At 38.1% G+C, this 20,972-nt stretch overlaps 1 protein-coding gene and 1 long non-coding RNA gene across 2 annotated transcripts in view; one reads left to right on the top strand and one right to left on the bottom strand.

Annotated features, from left to right (window-relative positions):
• hhip (hedgehog interacting protein) overlaps positions 1 to 20,972 on the bottom strand; it is a 38,831-nt gene that overhangs the window by 9,506 nt on the left and 8,353 nt on the right. The window contains exons 4-11 of the mRNA XM_079615066.1: positions 15,870 to 16,071; positions 8,584 to 8,735; positions 7,558 to 7,731; positions 7,293 to 7,436; positions 6,601 to 6,722; positions 5,289 to 5,412; positions 4,523 to 4,653; positions 2,018 to 2,102 (exon numbers count right to left, since the gene is read on the bottom strand). Coding sequence (XP_079471192.1) covers positions 2,018 to 2,102; positions 4,523 to 4,653; positions 5,289 to 5,412; positions 6,601 to 6,722; positions 7,293 to 7,436; positions 7,558 to 7,731; positions 8,584 to 8,735; positions 15,870 to 16,071 — 1,134 coding nt within the window. The remainder of the gene's footprint in view (positions 1 to 2,017; positions 2,103 to 4,522; positions 4,654 to 5,288; positions 5,413 to 6,600; positions 6,723 to 7,292; positions 7,437 to 7,557; positions 7,732 to 8,583; positions 8,736 to 15,869; positions 16,072 to 20,972) is intronic.
• The window catches only part of LOC306999943, an 82,923-nt gene that overhangs the window by 60,707 nt on the left and 1,244 nt on the right, over positions 1 to 20,972 (top strand). Inside the window, exons 3-4 of the long non-coding RNA XR_013797939.1 lie at positions 18,594 to 19,310; positions 20,597 to 20,910. This is a non-coding gene — a long non-coding RNA (uncharacterized lncRNA). The remainder of the gene's footprint in view (positions 1 to 18,593; positions 19,311 to 20,596; positions 20,911 to 20,972) is intronic.

Genomic DNA, 20,972 nt, shown 5'->3' with positions numbered 1-20,972 from the left:
ATTTTTAACAATATACCCACTTCCTGCTGATGAAACATAGCCACCCATGATGCAATCGGCAGCATACTTCACTGCAGGTATAGTGTACACCAAGATGTGGCCAGTGTATGATTTGTGCCACACACATTGCTTTGAATTTAGGTCTTATCTGGACCAAAACTGCAACATGGCCACTACTAAGCAAAACTTCAGATGTGCCGTCTCATGGTCCCCTATACCTGTAAGAACTCTTATCATATAATTCACTAGTGCACCTCTGCCTGGTTCTTAAAAACTGAACTTAGTAGCTTTTTCCAAAGTGATCATTAGCCTTTCTGCTTCTTGTTTGTATGGTTTAGAGGTTTAGAGTTTAAAGGAATAACCTAGTCAGTGTCTGGGTTGCTTCCACTTCCAGATAATTGAACTGACAATCCACCTCTATTCATTTGGATATTATTTTGAACTTTTCTCTGGAAGTTAGTTTTCTTTTTCACAGCCTTTAGTCCTCACTTAAATAAGGATGTCTATTATAAACAAGTTTTTATTCAGATTACGTTTTTTTTATGGCTTACATAAGACCAACTGTGATAGAATTGTGGCCTCATTAGAACCATACAACTGTTTAAATTAACAGAATATATTATTGCAAAGTGGATCTGCTAATTATTAAAATGTGAGATTTTCCAGCTGTTTTGAATTTCAATGCTTTGACATATGACAGAATAAGCTAAATTTCCACATCAAAAAAACAATTCAAGAATTCGAAAAAGAGATTCTGTTCAAGTTTTAAATTATTTCACCTGATAATTGTGAGTAATTTATATAGTTCTAACGGTGTTAAAAGGTCCAGCAAAAGGTTTTTGAATGGCGTAGAAAGCACAAAAACAAGTTTCATGAGGGATTGGTTTGAATTAGAGACTCAACAGATCTGCCTGTGCCTATTGTAATGTCCTTTTTTTTCTGGAAATGATATATCTGATCTATTAAACATGCAAACACTTTTGGCAGTTGTTATGTGGGAATTCATATGCTCATTTCTAATAGATGATGTGCCTTTCATATGTACTTGGCGTGGTGAGAACATATTTTCAAGATTTATCATAAAAGTGGCTTTTAGTGGTGTAAAACACACGGGGTAAATTACGGCATATTAAAAAAAGCCCATGAGCATACAGAAATAATTAAATCCTTTAACTGACTCCATTCACATGCGTTGAATTTCTTGCCGTGAACCCCTGCACATGTACGTAAATTGGGTACATTTTGTTCGTCTGCAGATTCGCCAAAATATGGACATACTCAAGGTTCTCAAGGAAAACATTCCCTCTGTTGAAGACAGGTGTGTAAGTCCTGTCAAAGCAAGGAAAACACCCAACCGACCACACAGGCTCGCTAGTTAACCAGCGCTGCCCGAGCCAACTTGACTGTGTTGGTGTTAGAAACACGTTACACTAACATTTGGAAATGGTATGCTTACTCTCCAATTATGGCTGAGGTTTGTGTTGGCCAAGACTGGCAGTTGTGTGATGATTTGTTTAAGGGAAGCTAGACTCCTTGTGCGTGTGTGTGAGCGAAAACAAGTAATGCTTTAATGGGATAGTTCACCCGAAAATGAACATTCTGTCATTATTAACTCACCCTTATGTCGTTTCAAACCTGTATTTCTTTCTTCGGTGGAAGTCAAAAGAAGGCTATTTTGTAAAATGTATTTTTGTCCACACAATGAAAGGAAATAAAGTTCAATGTCTTTTCAGACCCCATTGCATGTTTTAACATTCTTTAAAATGACCTTCACTCTCTTGGTATGAACTAACTACGCAGATGTGCAAAGCATAGCATGTAAGAAGAATGCCAGGGGATGTTTTGTAAAGCGGAATAAAAATGGAATTAATTATGCGTGTTTCAATATTAGCATTGCTCAGCAGTAACATCACATATTTTTTTACATGCGAGCAATGAAAATGGAAAAACAGAGAGGCTGATGCATAAACTCTATTGTATACAATATGTTGCTCTGTGTATTCAAAGCTCAACGCACCTTTTGGGGTCCACCAACTTGTAGAGTTTTCCGCTGTGTGACTGTATCGCCGTGCTTTTGCTGGAGGCAAGGATGTACACCTCACCTGCAGAGGAAAGAAAACATTTAATTCTTTGAGGGATCTCATTTGTCTTCTCTCACCTTCCTTCCTTCCTACTCTGTGCACTTGACACTGGTGTATGAGAGGGTTTCGAGAGGGGCTCATTAAATCCTCATGCAAGTAATTTAATGAGGAGCAAGCTTGCAGCACTGTGCACAGATTGTAAACATGTGTCAGGAGACTGCCATGTGGGTCTCCAGTACAGCCTTCCACTGAATCCCTCTTACAAATCAGCAACAAATGCTATCTCTCCCTCACAGAGGCCCACTCTTGGCAAAGCATGAGATTTATTCTCTGTCACACTTGACCTGGTGTTTGGATTCGAGAGTTTATGTTCCCTGTGATGCACTGAGCTGTGGGGATATTACATGGTGGCAGAGAGTACAGCCTAGCAGCAGCGAGTGGGCATAACTTTGCTTTCGCAATGCACTGTCGGAGGGGCTGGCGTCAACTTCACATAAATGAACCCCTTTACCATTCTAGTGCCAAAAATCAGTTTTTACCAATGTTAAATGTGCACATAAAGAAAGGCAGCAGATTGTGCATATAAACCCTATTTGCTGACAGATTATGCTGACCTTTGATTTCCAATCATACTGTCTGTCAGCAGCAAAAAAAGAGGAAGTACTCTGTCAGGAAACTAAAGGAGTACTGTGTCATACCATAATGTTCCTTGGAGGAAAGATATTTGAAAGTGGGATGTAGGACAATGTATTGGTTTTCTTTCTGTTCTGTATCATTCAGATGATTCTTGGATTCCATCAGCATTTTTTTCTCCTTCCCGTGACTACAGTATACACATTTTAATATAAAATGGTCGCTTCATTTGACCTTGTCTAAACTAAACAAATCCTTTATTTTGTTTTTTTTTGCATTAGTTCTTTTGAAAAATGTCTGTATTTACACTACTGTTCAAAAGTTTGGGGTCATTAAGATTTTTAAAAAAATAAAAAAATACAGTAAAAACACTGATATTGTAGAATTTAAAATAACTGGAGTCTATTTTAATTTTTTTTAAATGTAATGTATTCCTGTCATGGCAAGGCATCATTGTTAGCAGTCATTACTCATTGTGTCTTAGTATCATAGTAAAAAGAAAACAGTTAATATTTAATATTTTTGTGGAAACCATTTTTTTCAGGATGGATTATTTGAAGAAAGTTTAAAAGAAGAGCACTTATTTGAAATATATATATATTTGTAACTATGTAAAAGACTTTACTGTTCTGAAAAAAAATATGTATCCTTGTTGAATAAGCAAAAACAAAAAATCTTACTAACCCCAAACTTTTGAACAGTAATGTATATACTTGTAGGGATGGGTGATACACGATATATCGTTACAAATTTATGTTGATAATGATAATAAGCTCTTGACATTTTTACTTGATATGGATTAATCTAACAGCCAATCACACAGCAGAAATAAATTTGACAACAACCAGTCAGTACATGTTGTTTCTAAGGGAGTTTCTTCGAACTCACACACATGTGACGCACAGTATTTTCAGCGTCTGCAGTCTCAATATATGAGGACATGAACACAGGAGCTGCTTTGATAGTCACTTCAGAAGCTTTTCACCATTCAAAAACTACCTTCAAATGCACTAAAACTAAAATATCTTCATGACAAACCATCAAAATAAAAGTTTGAAATTATGACTGATATATTTCACTTCTCTATACTAAAACAAACTTCTCAAAGTAATAACAATATTATTTTTATATATTAAGTAATATCATACAACCAGGATATTTTTTCATCCATGTTTAAAATGTATACAGTTCTGGTGCATAGCATCTTATTTTTGACAAAAAATAAAAATGCAATGTTTTGTTGTAAATTAACTGTTATATTTTCGTTTGATTACATTTTAAAAGCTTGACTAAATTGTTAAAGTTTATATAAATATGTATTAAATCATAAAGTACAGATTCCATAAAAATAAAATGGAAAACACAGAATTTTGGGAAAATTTAAATGGATTTTATGGGGCCCTCAATTAAAATTTAAATAAAGAAGTAAACATTTGAAGTGGATCAAAACCTTTCATCAATGTTACACATGAATTTTTACAAAATACCCGGTCTTGCCTTGCCTTGCCTTTTTTGATCCACTTCAAATGTTGACTAGTGTATTATGTGGAGTTTAATTGTGAACAAACAAGTTTACATGTTTACATTCATTCTCAAAGTCTAACAAATATGTGGAAAGTATTTCCTTCCCCCTTTAATGATCGATATCGTATGATATGGTATCTTTGGCCATATCGCCCAGCCCTAATACTTTGCACAAAATAGTTTTTAAAGAAACCTTGACAGAACCATGAAAAAAGGTTACGACAGAAGCACACAAAATTTGCGGTGAAATGAACACACATAAAGCTTATTGAGAGCTCACTGACCTAATTCATCTTCGCCAAACCCCAGGATGTGGCCTACCAGCAAGGAACCACAGGAACTGCAAGTACCAAGACAAAGAGGCTTCTCTTGCCACAATCTCTCTTCTGAAGGCCTCTGGAGAATTCTGAAGTTCCTGAAACAATCATACAGTCAGGGGTTTAAATCATAAATACTCCAATGCTCTTTGCTGTCTATCATTTATGATACCCCAGACTTGAGTGAACATCTTGGTTGTTACAAAACATAAAATGACATGACAAAACATTAGGGATTATTTACTGCTTTGGATTTTCTAGGAACAATTTATTTTCTACAGTCTGTCTCTCACGGTTGACAAAAACGGCAGGCTGATAGTGAAGGAGGATGAATTACAAATCAGTGTAAAGTGTGAAAAACAAAAACAGGCCAATTGACCTGGCAGGAAATCTGCTCTCAATTTACCCTGAAAAAACTATTTTTCCTCATTGGGATATGTGGCAAGTCAGTGTGTGTGTGTGTGTTGGCACAGTCAAAAACACAGGAAAAATGGCAGTTTCCTTTCGCAGTTGAATAATTACCACAAAGCCCTATCAACGAGGAGGAATATGAAAATGGAAGCTCAATATCTTTTATTTCTTACTTTTTTTGGAAACATAACTATTTTGTAGTCTCTGACTGTGTTTAAATAAATTAAAGATACATACCAAGTTGTACTAGGAGTGCACAGATAGAAAGTAGTTTAGCATAAATAATGATTATAATATCACATCCTATAATAATTGAACATACCCATTTTTGTCTCCAAATACATAACTTCCATACAGTCGTCTTGACTGACATCCCCTGTAAATGAATCCACCAACTGGGGTGGCACCTCCGTTTGACCCCACGTCATATATAGATGGTTCATTTTCTGTGGGCAGACATACAACAACTTACTATTAAGGAAAAAAAAAGCAAAACCAAGCAACAAGTCGACATGGGTTTTATGGGTTATTTGAGTTAAAAGAAATGAACCCTAATCATCTGTATTGTTTAGACAACTCAATTTTACACATTTAACAAACTAAATGTCTTCAATCACCACCCTACATATGTTGCAAAGTTGATTTATCACCATAATAACAGTTTCCTTTGTTTGTGTAAGGGATATCCATGTTTACCACAATCTGTCAAGAGACCATTAGCACTTCACACAGGGTGGTTTTAATTAGCTATTCCCCAGACGGTTATAAAAACATGATGTAGACTTGATATGGAGGGCTGTGTTCATTTTACTAAATGTCCTTATTAACATTTAGTTTGAGCACTGTTAAGTTCACATTATAGCTCAAATAGATTAGGGAATGGACGCGAGAGGAGCGGAGAATGGGTGAGGTAATCCTACAATTACTATTGAGTGTTTGCGTATATTTGTGTAAGTTTGTATGGCTACAAAGATTACAGCAGCTTAGGGAATGGCGAGTATTATAATGTTACAGTCAGAGCCCAGTAAAACAACAAAATGTGATTTAATGAAGTAAGTCATTCACCATGTTGATGGTTTAACATCGTAAAGGGCCTTGTGTTTGGGGTAATTTGGCACACTTGTGATACAATCTTTTTGGGGTTTAAAAGCATTGGTTGGGAGAGTGCCATAGTTGTTTGCTGCCAATATGTAAGACTGAGAGAAGAACTGCTATGTTGGTCATTCTATGTTTCAACAATGCACTAAATGACCATATAAACACTTTTTGACAGTGATAAATTATATTGTTGTATATGTGCTTGCAAGCTCCCAGAAATGAAAATTATTTTTATTTTTAAATTGTGGTCTCACATTGTGAAACAATAGTATTGCAATGGTATTTTCGAATAACGCGTTGATCGGTTTCTACGGAAAGTCTTCCCTCATTCCATTGAAGACACTCTGTTCTCAGCATAAAAAACTTAACATAATTTTATAACCAGTACATGGACTGATAATTTAATGCTTTCTGAAACACAATACAGAAAGTTCTTGAGTGGTTGCGTGGAACTTTACTTTACTGTATAGACAGAAAGGCTTTTCAACAAGCAATTCATCATGTTTTAAGAAATCAACCACTTCTAACAGGCATACCATAGTCTTTCCCTTTGATGACCTGTAGAATCCTGCCTGTTGTCGTATTTTTGCCAACAGTATCTGTGCACAGAATCAGCAGACTCCCATTGGTGTCCATGCGGAGCTTATCCACTGCACACCTAGAACACAAATTATTATTTGTAAATTAATTTCTCAAGACAGCGCCAATGTAAACAACTGATATTTTTGTTATATTACCATTCATTTAATTATACAATATATAATTCTAATTCATAGGTTTGGCAAGGTCTCTTAATTCCAGAAAAATCTTAAGTCTATGGCACACAATTATATTCTAGAGAACTGTGTGCTTCCAACTTTGTGGTAACAGTTTGGGTGGGCCCTTTTCCAAAGCGAGGTCCATAAAGAAATGATTTACTGCGTCTGTTGTAGAGGACTAGCCAGCACAAAGCCCAGACCTGAACCCCAATGAACTGGAAGCCAGACCAGTTTCTGAGTTCACTGATGTTTAAGTCTGAATGGGTGCAAATTCTCACATCCATTTTACAACATATAATGGAAAGACTTCATTAAGCAGCTGTTAGGAAAGACAGACTCCCAAATTATCAGTGGTTTTTAAATTAAATGCCTGACAATTAATGTGATGTTTGAATGTCCCCTTATATTTGTCTATCTTTTTTTTTGTTTTGTTTTTTAGAAAGTAAAATCAGTGAAATATTTGACCTTACCTTCCTGGGTCATGCAGTCCATGGGAAAATATTTCAGGGGGCTGATTTGTGCTGTTAAAATAGGGGTTGTTTCTGGGTATAGAGTATGGTGGACTGCAACTATCTGTGTCCACATCCACTCGAAGGACAGATCCTGTGAAATCACTATGGAAGAAAAACACTCCATTGAACATATTTAAAACAATACTGAAATCACTATTTAGCCTCATAGATTGACTCATTGATAAAGCCTGATTTATCACAGTTACTGCATTCAATACTGTACCTTAGACCATCCATCTCCTCCATATCGTCCAAAGTGATCATGCCATCACCTAAAAATATGTGCAGAAGCCCATCAGGCCCAAAAAGGAGCTGACCTCCCAGATGCTTTCGGTGGAGCTCAGCTACTTCCATTAACATTCGAGTAGTCCTCGTGTCCACCTGGTTCGGATTTTTCCTGAAACCAAATATTAAAATAAATACATTTAAACACAAAACTACATCCATCCATCCATTTTCCAAACCGCTTGTCCTACATAGGGTCGCAGGTATGCTGAAGCATATCTAAGTGTCTCAGGCCATAGACAACTAAATACATTTAAATACAAAAATAAATGTATACTTTTTTTTTCATCTGTGAAATAAATTTTGTAAGATATACAAATATATTTTATTATACTTAATAGTTTAAAAAAATTACACCTAAAAATTAGCACAGAAAAAGAAAAGTCAACAACCTTATCTAAGCCCGATTATAACTCCCAACCAGATGACTGGCAATAGTGGCATCTGAAAGGCTAATTTACAGTAGAATGTGATTAAAACAAAATGTATACTTCAGCATGTTTTGTTAATGCTGGGTGTTTTGCATTGCAGCTGGGGAGCTAAAAACAATCCGAATGGATGTCAGCTATCGTGATAATTATATGTTGTGATTACATTTCTCTATAAACCATTCATCACTGTCAGTGAAAGCATTTCACGAGGAGCTTGGCTTCTCAAGACGGATCCAAAACCACTTGGAAAACAAACACTACGCATGCACATCCATGTGTAAAGTGTTTGATCCAAGGCCCTCACCACATATTGACATTGGGGAGACCAAATGTGTGGGTAAAGCATGGTTTTGTCATCAACAGATTTTTTCCCTTTTTTAAGACAATAATATTATGTTGTTGTTGGTTTTGTTAATCAAGAGGGCAGTTTGACAATATCTGAATATGAAGGAGGATACAGTATGTCCTCTGATGACTACGACTCTGGTTAGTTGCCCCTATGCTTTGTCAAGCTGTGACTGGTTTCCCATTACCTGGACACCGTGTACTCGACTACACGAAGAATGTGGTCGTGTGGTCCGATAGCCCAGCGCTCCTGGTTGGTCGTGTAGGAGACGTAGAACTTTCCATTTTTCTTATAATTGGGGTGGAATGCAAGGCTTAGCAAGCCCCTTTCATCTCCTCCCTGCAAGTCAGATGGGGTACACAAAGAAACCAGAAGTTAATTATGTCCCTTTTTTAGATTGGGCTGGTCTGCAAAATGCTTAAGCAGTGCCTCCCCATGTCAACTAACCCCCCCCCTCTCTCTCTCTCTGTCTTTCTCCATCTCAGTCTTTCTCCATTTGGGGGCCAGTTACCCCATGCCCTCTAGCTTTTTTTTTACCTCCCCTCTCCTTGACTACTGCATTACAAATGATTATAAAACATTTGACTTCATGCAAACCCCCTCCACATCCACCTTTTCACCAACCCTGTCTTGGTTATAGACGCTTGTATTTGGGGCCAGGCTCCTCTGGGATGCCCAGGCCCTCCTTGCGGCCTCCATTGTGCAAGTGATTTGTGTGTGTAATCTTAGGGGGATATCCGTGAATGCAGTGCTGAGTGGCTGAAACAATTCATTAGCTCGCTCGCAGTTCATAGAGAGCACAAAAGTCCAGGATTCCTTTAGACCCCCTCCATTTCTCTCTCTCTCTCTCTCTCTCTCTCTCTCTCTCTCTCTCTCTCTCTCTCTCTCTTTTATTTTTAAACCCGTGCAACATTTGAGAGAGGCAAGAAAAAAATGGACAGAAGAGAAAAAAAACTCCCACTGTCTTGGCAACAAGTTGGAAAACATTGAATTTTCTTGTGTAATAGGTAAAACCTCTCATCCCGCAGGCAACTACATGAGTTGTCACTACTCTGGTGGTCCACTCATCATAGCCTGTTGTAATAAGCAGCTATGTCACGTTAGTTCCTGGGGAAAGTAATAATGTTGGACTTTCCTCCCTTTCATCTTCCCAACTTTGTTTTCTTTCTGGTAACACAAATGAAATGAATGAACGGATTGCTAAGCGTAAGCCTCATGAATGAATGAACGAATCAATGAATGAACAAATTGTTTTGAGGAGAATTCCTGAAAAAATTATTGTGATAAGGCATAACAGCAGTTTAATTACAACACATACAATAACAATTCAGTGATAGTGGCTGCCAAATAAGTAAACAAACAGGAGTTTTCATTAAAAAATTAGCTGTCTGTGCCACCTCTGCGGCATTCCTTTCTCATTTCTCACAGGAATTTAGCAAAAAGAGGTCTTCTGTGGATTGCTGAAGTTAGCGGTGTGGTTCAGCACACGGTACATGCCAAAACATACAGATCATAAATTGGTCAGAGCAGCTCTGTTGGGCTGTGCTGAAGTAATCCAATTCGGATAGGCTTCAAGTGCTAGCGCTTCATCTCTGGAATGCTCAAGAGGAGTTCGAATTGGATCTGTAGGGACACGAATAATAACACTCAAGAGGCCTCTTTAGTTGACCACAAAAGTTGAGCAAAACTTTGTGGTGCCCATTAAATGTCTGTTCTACATTAGTCAAATACAAAATGAGGTTGGGTTGAGTTGAGTTAACAGCAGGTTGATATCATTTATCCTTTCTCTGCATTTTCAAATGAATTTTTTTTCCTTTCCCCGAAACTCCCTCCCAACATGTTGGACTCCTGATGCACTGACCTGAATCCCAAAACAAACACAGAGGGAGCAGGTCAAGTTAAGAATTCCAGAGAGTCGTATGATCTCAGGCCAGGGACCACCAAAGAACAACTGTAAATTAGCTGAAATATTAGCTTTTTGCTAATGATCATTCCTTCAACAAGTAGGCACAAAAAAATCTTTACTTTTCCAGGCCCATTCCTCTGGGTGCTACCAAAAACTTAATTAAGAGAAGACAAACTTCATGATAGCCTCCCTCCATCCATCATAGCAGATGTAGGGCTATGTGTACAAGCCTCAGCTTAGTTGCCAAGCTAGTACCACTGCTAGTGTTCCACTGTAGCAGCCACAATAACTTTTGTTGGACACTTAATTAGGGTAACCTTGCAGCATGCTGATGTCGATAAGAACACTTCAGCTCCAAAATGTGGCTTCAAAAGAGGTCCTACGCTATGTTATTGTAAGCATTCTGTGCACTGTCTGTTGCTTTGACAGTCCGAAGATTAGGTTGTAACAGCTTCTCAACAAGAATGCTAGTGAGGGGTCAGATGAATTTGCAGACAGGAACAGAGCGCTATAGCCTCCCTCCAAGCCCCCCATCCAACCCATCGGCAGCTGCTTGCCTTTCAGGACTTGATGCATGGCCTGGCTTGCACATTGTTTCTGAGCACCTTTTGATCCTTATTGGCTCAGGCAATCCTACATAAAGAGGCATTCCACCCGAGCTGATTGGAGAAAAACAATGTGTGCCTACCTCAAAGGCAATCTGAAATGCTCACACTAATTCAGAGCTCCATTTAGTTCAACACAATGAATCCCAAGACCCAAGTCAAATCCCCCTCCTCCACCTGTTAACACACATTAATCCTGTGGCAGCACTGGAGTTCTGGGTGAGGATCGCTCATTTGCAAGCAGTGAAAAGAGCAGATCGAATCGTAGGATAACATTCACTCATTACAGAGGCAGCTCTCTGGAGCAATCCACAAATCTTCTGAATGGCTCTATCACAGGTGCTCATCCTGTCTCGGGGGTCCTTGCAAAGTCTAAACCTCGGCCAGGAACTCAGAGGAAGCTATGCGAGATGACAGTAAAGCAGCGGCTGTTTCTCAAAGAGAACTGTTAAAAGAGTCAAAGGAAGAGAGAGGAAAAGGTCCATTTGTCAAAGTTAGGATACTTATTTTTTGACAGAGTCAAGAGCCCTCCTGCTTGTCTAGCTGAAAGAGCTCAACAGCTGTGCGTGTCAAGTGACAGAGTGCACAACATGCTGTGATCTATTTGCTTCGGCAAGAAATAGTTTTTTGCAGCTGGACCCCTTGAGTTAGTTGATACACCACAATGGAACTGCGCTCACATTGCGTGCAGATGTCTTCTTCACTACATCTAGCAAGGACAACAACAAATCAGTACCATACTTGTGTACCTATCACATCAATATGGACTGAATCAGGGCTCTTTCACACAAATAGTTTAGAAGATAAACACTTTTGGGCGCTGAAATCTTACACTTCAGGATTTTGCTTGTCACTGTATGACTATTTTTCAGCATCTGGAACCTGGTAACGTGTTCGCAAGACATCCCAAATTAGTTAACTGGAAGTTAACTATTTAAGAGTCCAATAATAGCACTCTTACTTTGCTGAAACTAGTACATGGTAGTTAGGCTGGTGCAGGATTGCACTTTAAAGACTAGCCCCAGATGTGAGAGTGTAATAAAGTAATTTGAAATAAATAAAACTGGACCACAATCCTATGGCATGCTTCCACAGCAGCCAGTGCAATCCACCTTGTGATATCTACAGTATGCAGCAGAAGCAAAATGGCAAAGATGTCTCCGCCTGGCCAAAACCAATAAGGCATTAGGTATTTTATCTTTAACTCTTTTATTGGAAGATTAGAATTTGGGTCAGTGACAGATAAGAGTGTCTATGATAAAGAAAAATAAAAATATATATAAAAAAAGTTTTTTAGCATAAATTTATATGGTTTCATATGGATTTAAACTAAAAAGTCATAACATATTCTCACACCTTGAATAGTTTATAAAAAGTTGCTATGGAAATAGCATGTAAGTTTTTGGGGAGTATATCATTTAAGTTTTTTGGGAGTCATACAATACACAGGTTTCTTGTATACAAACAATACCGGATGCGCGCGCATCCAAGAGGCAAGACCGCTATATGTTATGCCGAGTTCTGTAAAAGAACATTGTAATTAACGTAGATTTCGCATTGTTTGTAAATTCTTGTTGACTCAATAATAAACTGCAATTTCAGAGTTGAATCTGTTTGCTTGTGTTTCATTTGCATATTAATATAACATTATGTAAAACGTTAGTTAGTTGACTAGTATGAAATTGTCCAACTAAGTTTGCGAATCATAAAAACATGACATACCCTATGCATTTAGGTTAGTTTACAGCACTACAGCTCCGCGTTATCTCTGCTTCTGCTAGATATAGCCGTAAAGACTGTTGCTTTCTGCCTCTTAGATGCGCGCGCATCTATGTGATGACGTTGCACAGAAACCCGTGTATATGACATTTTACACCCTACCTAACCTTGCCTTGTCATAAAAAGGTCAAATTATCTAATATGTAGGTGATTTATTGGCCTTGACACAGTCATGATGAGTGTTTGCAGGTGACATAATTTTCTTTCTTTTTTTCTGCTCAATGGTTGAACCACATTACTTTAATTTGGTGGACAAAAGTCTGTTAAAGGATTAGTTCACTTTCAAAAACAGATTTCCTGATAATTTACTTACCCCCATGTCATCCAAGATATCCATGTCTTTCTTTCTTCAGTCGAAAACAAATTAAGGTTTTTGAGGATGCGTCATCACGTTGGAAAGGTCACGCGTCACACCATCTAAGTTCTTTGTCTGTGTGTTCCGTTTCAAAAAGGTAGCGAAGGGCGAAAAACTCGAAAAACATTTTCTCCTCCAACTTCAAAACATCTTTGTAATATATTATTATTTATTCATTTCATTTTCTTCGTGACCTTTCCAATGTGATGACGTAATTTGTGGTGCATCTCAGAGATGGTAAAGACGGGCACTTGTGGTTAAAAAGTAGAAAATTACAGATCGTTTAGCTAGATAAGACCCTTATTTCTCGGCTGGAATTGTGTCGAGACTTTGAAGCTGCATTGAGACTGACATTTTAACCTTCAAACCGTTGGTTGCCAGTGCCACTGAAGTCCATTATATGGAGAAAAATCCTGGAATGTTTTCCTAAAAAACCTTAATTTATTTTCGACTGAAGAAAGAAAGACATGAACATCTTGGATGACATGGGGGTGAGTAAATTATCAGGAAATTTGTATTTTAAAATGGTGAACTAATCCTTTAAAATATTTTTTATATAACAATAAAATATAATGCCAAACTAAAAGGCTTTTAACAACCTTGTTTTCTATATCACAACAGTTGTATCACCCTGCCATTTTTTTTAAACTTTATTCCCCCAAAAGATATCAAAAATTATTTTTAATCCAGAAATGATCATCATGTCAGTACATGGAGGAGAGGGTGCCTTTGCTTTTCAGTACAAAACTTTTTGTAATCTGAGAAGTGCAAATCGCACAGAATATTTGATAATGTCACGCAGTGTGAGTGAGTGAGTGAGTGAGTGAGTGAGTGAGTGAGTGAGTGAGTGAGTGAGTGAGTGAGTGAGTGAGTGAGTGAGTGAGTGAGTGAAGAGAAGAGATATGGTTTCATCAGAGAACACCCACAGTGCTCTGGGAGGCTCCCTCAAGTAGACAGAGCATTGTTTTCAAGCAGTTTGGCTTAATTGGCAGTGAGGGGATTGGGCTTGAAGGAAATACAGAACATTAGAATCAAAGTCATGATAAAACACTATCATTCCCCTTCATGCCCAAGTTGGGTCCCAGCGGGTCTCGAGGCCTTCCACGGGCACAAAGGGCACATGTCCTGTTGATGCTCCAAGTAAACACGGCTTACTCAAAATGACTTGGACAAACTTGACAGAATAGCACTCTTGGGTAACACTGGGGCTTGAGCTTACTCTAATTGTCATAATGATTGCTTTATCCACAGCCAATTATGTTTAATGATGACAAGGCACATTTGGGGTCTTTCCTGTGGGGCTGTTGCATGTTGACTCCATAATTGCTCCTTCTCCCTTCATACAGTAAGTGAAGCAACAGGAGGTATGCAATATACATAAACTTCCTGTCAAAAAGCAGTCATCTTCCTACATCTCTGGACACTTCCTAAATTAAATGTTATCGAATTACAGAATGCCTCAGTTCTTGTGGGGGCAGATAAACATCTGTTGTGACACACGCCATAACTACTGCTGACAGACATGCATTTAAGTGAATGCTACAGCTGGCAACATTTCAGCCTTTCTCACTGATCCTCAACAACAAAACACAAGGTTTCCTCTGTTGGCAGTCAAGTTGACAGCAAGCAAACCACACACATAGAAGCCCACATACAGAATGCATTTGTATAATAATATAATTGTTGTGCCAACACTATTTTTGGCTTCAGTATCACCCCCTATTCAGGATTTGATTTGTGGTGGGAGGAGAGGAAAAATGGAAATAAATCCATAGAAGTTGTTATTGTGCTCCTTTAAGATTCTATTCTGTTAGGGGGCTTTATTTCTCCCACCTCGGCTTTGTCTGAAAAGGTGCCAAACCAAAATGATGAACAACAGATCTTTCAGGTTTCAGAGAAGCTTCCTGATTTATGGAAGACAGACTTCTCTGATGGTGGGAGGTCAGGCTGCATGAATTTCAAATAGCAGCTAGTTCCTCATCAGAGGCAGTAATGTCAGTAGTTTTGGGAGAGAAAATCCCATTATTGGCATGCTTAAAAATACTTGTATCAACTAGAATAAGATTCTGAATAAACAATCCTGATACATTTTTTGCATTGTATAATATGTTATAGTTGCGCACTGTCATTTTGGTAGATGCTGTGTTAGCCGACATGGCATTTGCCTTGGGCTTGGATGCAACAACATCATGCTAAATAAATAGTTTATAATTAAAGTCACAATCAAATGGAAGTAAAATATTTTCTTTCATACTGTGACGTACATCAGAGTGGAATAGATTATTGTAGAAGAAAATATATGTAGGGTGAGGACTTGGTCCTATCCATCAGTTGTTAATTGGATTTCGAGATGTAGTCATTGCGCTCAAAATTTAATGTGAGCTTACGGTCGCTTTTAAAGGGGTGGGATTTAAGTGCACTAAATGACTGGAGAAGTAATTTTCACCAAAAGTTATGATATTTCGATTAAACATTACAAGGCCCAAAAAATTGTACATACATGAATTATTGTTCAAATTAATGATCTATAATATGCATTTACACAAAAGATGGAGAATAGATTTTATGGAGTTACATTATAGCTGTGTAATTTCCAACTTCTTTCAAATTAGAATTTCAAGCTCTGAAATAAAAGTTTTTCAGGCCAATGATGAGACTGGAATCTTAATCTGATATAAGTGACCATGACTGTAAACATACTCATTTTTCATCAAACAAATCTTATTTTTATTTCTTTATGTATAACACATTTTAATGAACAAATATTGTTTGTCAATCCATCCAACTGATAACACTATACCAACAAACAAGAGCTAAGTGCCACTTACCTTCATACCGCTTTGGACCATCTTATGAATGTCCAGAAAAGGCTCTTTTAGGAGCTCCATGCTGTGAGTTAGGATTCGTACAAAGCCTTCCTTCTCCAAAATAAAAAGTCGCTGCGATCCATCCCCACAATGCACCACGCCAACAGGTTGTCGAAGACCACTAAGGATCTCCTGAGCGCAGTAGCAGTTGTGTTTATGTTTTCTGTATGAAGGGAATGGAAAGATTATACATTTTGTTAGATTAACTAATGCATCAGGCTTTAGAACTGTTGTAATTTTTCTGTACCAATCAAATTCAAGAACAATAAAAGTCTAATTTTTGTTGTTAATATAGTATAACTGTGTAAGTGGAATCATTATAATAAAAAATTCTGCTTGACAGACTGATTCGGGAGTAGACTGAATAAAACTCAACAGTGGAAGTTCATTTAACACAGTCAGACTTTGGGGGCTCTCAAGCTGTGAAACAAGTGTTCCATTAACCACAAGTCACATTTGATGTGGGGACATGCCAACTCACATTATGCCTTAAATAAAACAAGGGCATCAGTGGTGTGAGTACTCCAGTTAACAAGCAGTCTCCGAGGGATTTTCCATAGATGTAATAGGGGGTGGACTGGCAGTGAACGTATGTCTGACATCTCGTGCCTAAGCTGTAACGTCAGTCTGACGCTCTAGCAGTCACTTTGCCTGATCAGATATGCTGCTTCACTGGCCCCTCGCATTGGGAGATCCGATGAAGAAATATGACGTTCGTTTACAATGACTGTCGGCAATGTGATTTTCTTATAACGACGTAACTCACTGCTTAACTACCATAGTATGATGCATAGTTGTAGGGATTAGCAAGCTAGTGACCATTAGTAACATTAGAAACCATAGTAACATGGTCGCACCTCCGTCGTTTGAACCACGTTGGTTAAACGAATTCAAACTGTTGTGAATGACATCATGCAGATGGAGTGATAACTTCTGCTAATTAATTTATCAAGATCACAATTGTAACATTATTATAGTTAATTTACATGAAACAATTTTTTAAATTATGTTTACATGCAGTATGTAAATGGCATACTCTCATAACAGGGGCATTTCCTCCAAGGAGGCAAGGGAGGCAGTGCCTCCTCAAAAAAATAGGATGAGAAAATAATCTATATTACAAAAATAAAACAACGCAAATATTACACAATGTTAAATATAACACATTAAAAAGTGTATAAATCACTTGTTTTTTAAAAAGTAACACTGTCTAAAAGCGACACCAGCAGGTAACATTACAGCAGGAGTCCATGTCTCTCTTGCCTCCCCTGAGCCTATTGAGTTTTAACAGACCCCCTAAAGCGTGCTGTGGGTAATTAAGAATGAATGAGGGAAGTCACGTAAGAGGGGCAATGCCTCCATCGCGCTATGACTGCCTATGATTGGTTCGTACGATAAATCCCACCACTTGTTTTCGTGAGTGTTCTGCGTACGCGAATCAGTCTGAATGAACAAGATGATTGCATTAATGGGAAGACTAATTAAAAAGTTAGTAAACAGCTAAGCCATAAAATCAAATTTGAAATGGCCTGAAAACATGATGAATGTGGGAGTTTTTTAATGACCAATCAGCTTGGTGAAATTAAAGGTACATCTTCGTGTCTGTGACCAGTGTTTATCGTGCATAATGACTAATGATCTGACAATAAGTTGACTATTTAAAAAACAGCTGAACATCACTTCACAAATAAAATATATTGTTTAAAATACTGCCTTTATTCATTGAATGCATGTAAAAATGCTTAAAACACTAACTTGATGAGATTTATATTTGGTTTTAATAAATAGAACAATGATTACATTTCGGTTTATTTTCTTTTCTTTGTTTCTCTTTTTAAAGTAATGTTGATTTAACCAGGAAAATGTGAAAACATTAAGTGTAACTGGATCATGAATTTACGTTTGATTTATTTAAAAAAAAACATACAAAACATCTATGAGGACTTAGCCTCCTCATTTCAGAACACCACTGCACGCTATCGTCTCGTAGGCTATATGCGGTTTATTTACCGAATGTATTTCGATTCTTACGCATTTACACTCATTAGCACTCTTCAATAACAGTGATAATATATATATATATATATATATATATATATATATATATATATATATATAAATTAATTGAATGAAAGATTCACAGTTGTAATCTGAATTATTGGCAATATTTTCAGACTTTCAGCTGTTTGCAATGAACAAATCAAACAAAAGTAATTTAAATAACACAACACATGTGTCAAGTGGTTTCCCCAAATTCAACTGAAAATGCAACTTTTTAATGACTTCTGCAGTCTCAAAATTATTCAACCCCTTCATGGCAAGTATCTTTAGTACTAGAACACCTTTTTGCTGTTATGACCTGCTGCAAACGAGATGTATAACCAGACACCAGCTTCTGGCAGCGTTGCTGAGGAATCTTAGCCCATTCCTCGTAAGCAATGGCCTCCAGCTCAGTATATTCTGAGGTTTCTGTACTGCAACCACCTTCTTCAAATACCACCAGAGATGTTCTATGGAGTTCAAGTCCGGTGACTGTGTTGGCCATTTTAGAATATTCCAGGATAATATTATTCTGCAACCAAGCCTTGGTGGATTGTGTGGTATGCCTGGGATCATTGTACTGATGGAAAGTCAAATGACACCCAAGCTTCAGCTTCCTCACTGACGGCATGATGTTTCTCCTAGGATTTCCTGATACTTCAATGAATCCATCTTGCCTTCCACAGGCGGCATGTTTCCAGTAACAGAGGATGAAAATCAGCCCCAGAGCATCAACGAGCCACCACCATGCTTAACTGTAGGCAAAGTGTGCTTTTCAGCATATGCTTCATTCTCCTTCCTCCAGACATACCGCTGATCCATAGGGCCGAAGTCCCAGAACTTCTGTGAATTATTCATATACTTTTGAGCAAATTGGAACTGCCTTTTTTGTCCTTTTGGGTCAGTAGTGGTGTACGTCTTGGTGCCTAACCCCCAATTTCCACCAACTGCGGAACGGCTACGGATCCGCTCTGGAGCGGAGGCGGAGTCAATAGGTTTCCATTAAAGTCAATGTGTGTATTTTCACTGACTGCGGAACGGCTGCAGCCCTCCGGAGCAGATACGCAGAGCTTCTATTTTTGCCGGATGCAGCAGCTGTTCCGCAACAATTCAGCACAGGGCAGATTGTGCAGGACAGGTTATATCGTGCGATCATACGTGAATCTCGTGGGTCCTCGTGACTTCAGCTTTCAGTCATGGCCGCAGCCGTTCCGCACCGGACCTGGTGAGTATTGAAGGACGGCGGCGCACGGAGCCGACACGCAGCGGACCCGATCTGCAGCCGTTCCACAGTTGGTGGAAATCCGGGGTAACTGCGCAAGCTGAAACCTCAGTGCCTGTTGCCACCAAGTCTTCCTGCAGGTATTTTGCAGTTACTCAAGGGTTTTTTCTGAACCTGCCTTCTAAGAAATCTGGTTGCAGCCATTGAGAGCTTTCTTTTTCTGCCCCATCCAGGTAGTGTAACCAATGTTCCTTTACGTTTGAACTTGCAAACTAAGCTTCAAATGGTGTCTTTAGGAACAGTTAGTTCCTTCACTATCTTTTTGTATCCTGTTCCTTGTTTGTGAAGGGTGATGATATCTTCTCTTAACTCTATGGACCATTCTTTTGACTTAGCCATATTTCTAACATGCAGTCAAATTTGACACTCAACAAACCTAGCCAGTTCAGATATTTCATGTGTTCTAGCTCAAGTACACCTGGTGCAACTAATGAAGTTGCATCAGGTGTGCTTGAGATAACAACTGTTTTGCAGATTTGTGCTGTTATGAGGGATTCTATTCAGGGGGGTGAATTATTTTGAGACTGCAAAAGTCATTAAAAAGTGGCATTTTCAGTGGAATTTTGTAGAAATCACTTGAAACATTAGTTGTGTTGAGCAATTTCAATTACTTTTGTTTGATTTGTTCACTGCAAACAGCTGAAAGTCAGCTGAAAGTAAATTTTGCCAATATATCTGATTTGCAATGGGGGTTGAATCATTTTGATTACAACTGTAGAATGTACTATGTTAGATTGCTTATTTTCCACAAGATCATGATCTATTTAAGTCCACATGTCATTCTAATAAGAAACTATGCTTCTAAGCACAGATCGAGAGCTTTAGTTCCAAGAATGTATGTTGGAACTATGGTGTTGGGAAATGCCAAATGTTGAACTATGGTAACTACGGAACTTGTGACCATAGTTGGCTAACAATGCTTTTAGGAAACACACCCCAGATCTGTTGAGTCCTACTCAACTGGTATTGTTGACTGCACATAATATATCCATTATTATACAGGTGATACTCGAAAAATTTGAATATCGTGCAAAAGTTCATTTATTTCAGTAATTCAACTTAAAAGGTGAAACTAATAAATTATATAGACTCATTACATGCAAAGTGAGATATTTCAAGCCTTTATTTGTTATAATTTTAATGATTATGGCTTATAGCTATGAAAACTTTTTCACAATATTCTAATTTTGAATTTGGGGTTTTCATAAGCTGTAACCCAGTAAGCTGAATTACTGAAAAATGTTTTACTTTTGTAGGATATTCAAATTTTTCTAGTTTCACCTGTAAGTTGTGCAAAGTGAATAACACTATTCTGACTGCGATTACAATCAGCAGAATAATCAGCTATGAGCTCTTTTTTTTTCAGAGCTGGTCTCAATTGACATCCGTCACCGTCTCCTGTCACAAATGGTCAAAGCCTTCTGACTGTCACTAGTGGATCAGAGCTGCTGCAGTATAAGCACTTTCTTTGTGTTCTTAAAGCTGGCTAAACTCAGTCTGGACACAAAGCTCTGGCTTGGAAAGGGGGACAGTGGACCAGTCAATGAGTACATGCAGGAATGTTGTGACATGGAAGTTTAGTCAGGCGTGTCTTGTCTCTGGTGACCTTGCTCAGGCTACCCTTATGACCAAGTAGTCAAAGCAGGCCAGTCATACTGGGCCATGGGACATGGGATGATGGTAAGGAACTTTCTCTCATGCCTGATGATGAATGTTGTTACAGGCAGATGTCATTACACAGA

Source organism: Phoxinus phoxinus, assembly GCF_949152265.1.
Source record: "Phoxinus phoxinus genome assembly, chromosome: 6".
Lineage (NCBI taxonomy): Eukaryota > Metazoa > Chordata > Actinopteri > Cypriniformes > Leuciscidae > Phoxinus > Phoxinus phoxinus.
This window is presented reverse-complemented; position numbering and strand designations above follow the sequence as displayed.